The 2,130-nt window shown below is 38.2% G+C and overlaps 1 protein-coding gene across 1 annotated transcript; it reads right to left on the bottom strand.

Moving 5' to 3' along the window:
- Positions 1-1,024: 1,024 nt before the first annotated feature.
- On the bottom strand, positions 1,025-1,734 carry LOC135963057 (protein TsetseEP-like; the record flags this gene model as incomplete). The annotated part of the gene is made up of 1 exon (XM_065514837.1): positions 1,025-1,734. A coding segment is annotated over one exon (710 nt), but the record flags the coding sequence as incomplete, so codon positions are not given.
- Between the last annotated feature and the right edge of the window lie 396 nt (positions 1,735-2,130).

The following is a 2,130-nucleotide window of genomic DNA, read 5'->3' as shown; positions in this document are numbered from 1 at the left end:
GGCTGCAGCTCTAGTTCAGGTTCCAGTTTAGGTTTTAGCTCTAGCTCAGGTTTTAGTTGAGGTCCTAATTCAGATGTTAGTTCAGGTTATATGTCAGGTTCTAGTGTTTTAGTTGTGGATCCAGCTCTAGTTCAGGTTCCAGTTTAGGTTTTAGCTCTAGTTCAGGTTCTAATTCAGATTTCAGTTCAGGTTATATGTCAGGTTCTAGTTCTAGTTTAGGTTCTAGTTCCGGTTTAAGTTCTAGTTCAGGATCTAGTTTTGGGTTCTAGTGCAGATTCTAGTTCAGGTTCTAGTTCAAGATCTAGTTTCGGTTCTAGTTCATGTTGTAGTTTAGGTTTTAGTTCAGGTTCTAGATCAGGTTCTGGTTCAGGTTCAAGGTCTAGTTTCGGTTTTAATTTAGGTTCTGGTTTTATTTCTAGTTTGGGTTTTAATTTAGATTTTATTTCAGGTTAAAGATCAGGTTCTAGTTCAGGTTATATGTCAGGTTCTAGTTTAGGTTCTAGTTCTAGTTCAGGTTTAAGTTCAGGTTCTAGTTAAGGTTGTAATTCTGGTTCTGGTTCAGGTTATAGATCAGGTTCTAGTTCAGATTCTAGTTCTAGTTCAGGTTTAAGTTCAGGTTCTAGTTAAGGTTGTAATTCTGGTTCTGGTTCAGGTTCTAGTTCAGGCTCCAGTTCAGGTTCTAGTTCATGTTCTAGTTCAGGTTCTAATTCCGGCTATTGTTGAGCTTCAGGTTTTAGCTCAGGCTCCAGTTGAGGCTCTAGTTCAGGTTCTAGTTCAGGTTCTAGTTCAAGTTCTAGTTCGGGTTCCAAGTCAAGTTCCAGTTCAGGTTCTAGTTCAGTTTCTAGTTCAGGTTCTAGTTCATGATCTAGTTCAGGTTCATGTTCAGATTCGGGAATTAATTCAGGTTCTAGTTCAGATTCTTGTTCTAGTTCAGGTTCTAGTTCAGGTTTAATTTAGGTTCTACTTCAGGTTCTAGTTCAGGTTCTTGTTCAGGTTCTAGTTCAGGTTTTAGTTTAGGTTCTACTTCAGGTTCTATTTCAGTTTCAGGATCTAGTTCAGGTTCTTGATCAGATTCGGGAATTAATTCAGGTTCTAGTTCAGATTCTCGTTCTAGTTCTAGGTAAGGTTCTACTTCAGGATCTAGTTCAGATTCTTGTTCAGGTTCTAGTTCAGGTTTTAGTTTAGGTTCTAGTTCAGGTTCTATTTCAGTTTCAGGATCTAGTTCAGGTTCTTGATCAGATTCGGGAATTAATTCAGGTTCTAGTTCAGATTCTCGTTCTAGTTCTAGGTAAGGTTCTACTTCAGGATCTAGTTCAGGTTCTTGTTCAGATTCGGGAATTTGTTCAGGTTCTAGCTCAGATTCTTGTTCTAGTTCAGATTCTTGTTTAGATTCTAGTTCAAGTTCAGGTTCTTGGTTAGATTCTGGAACTAATTCAGGTTCTAGTTCAAGTTCTAGTTCGGGTTCCAAGTCAAGTTCCAGTTCAGGTTCTAGTTCAGTTTCTAGTTCAGGTTCTAGTTCAGGTTCTAGTTCAGGTTCTAGTTCAGATTCAGGATCTAGTTCAGGTTCTTGTTCAGATTCGGGAATTAATTCAGGTTCTAGTTCAGATTCTTGTTCAGGTTCTAGTTCAGGTTTTAGTTTAGTTTCTACTTCAGGTTCTAGTTCAGGTTCAGGATCTTGTTCAGGTTCTTGTTCAGATTCGGGAATTAATTCACGTCCTAGTTCAGATTCTTGTTCTAGTTGAGGTTCTAGTTCAGGTTTAATTTAGGTTCTACTTCAGGTTCTAGTTCAGGCTCTTGTTCAGATTCGGGAATTAATTCAGGTTCTAGTTCAGATTCTTGTTCAGGTTCTAGTTCAGGTTTTAGTTTAGGTTCTACTTCAGGTTCAGGATCTAGTTCAGGTTCTTGTTCAGATTCGGGAATTAATTCAGGTTCTAGTTCAGATTCTTGTTCAGGTTCTACTTCAGGTTCAGGGTCTAGTTCAGGTTCTTGTTCAGATTCGGGAATTAATTCAGGTTCTAGTTCAGATTCTTGTTCTAGTTCTAGGTAAGGTTCTACTTCAGGATCTAGTTCAGATTCTTGTTCAGATTCTAGTTTAGGTTTTAGTTTAGGTTCTACTTCAGGTTCTATTTC

Source organism: Calliphora vicina, unplaced genomic scaffold (assembly GCF_958450345.1).
Source record: "Calliphora vicina unplaced genomic scaffold, idCalVici1.1 scaffold_121, whole genome shotgun sequence".
NCBI lineage: Eukaryota > Metazoa > Arthropoda > Insecta > Diptera > Calliphoridae > Calliphora > Calliphora vicina.
Note: the sequence above shows the minus strand (reverse complement) of the source record. Positions and strands in the feature narration are given on the sequence as shown.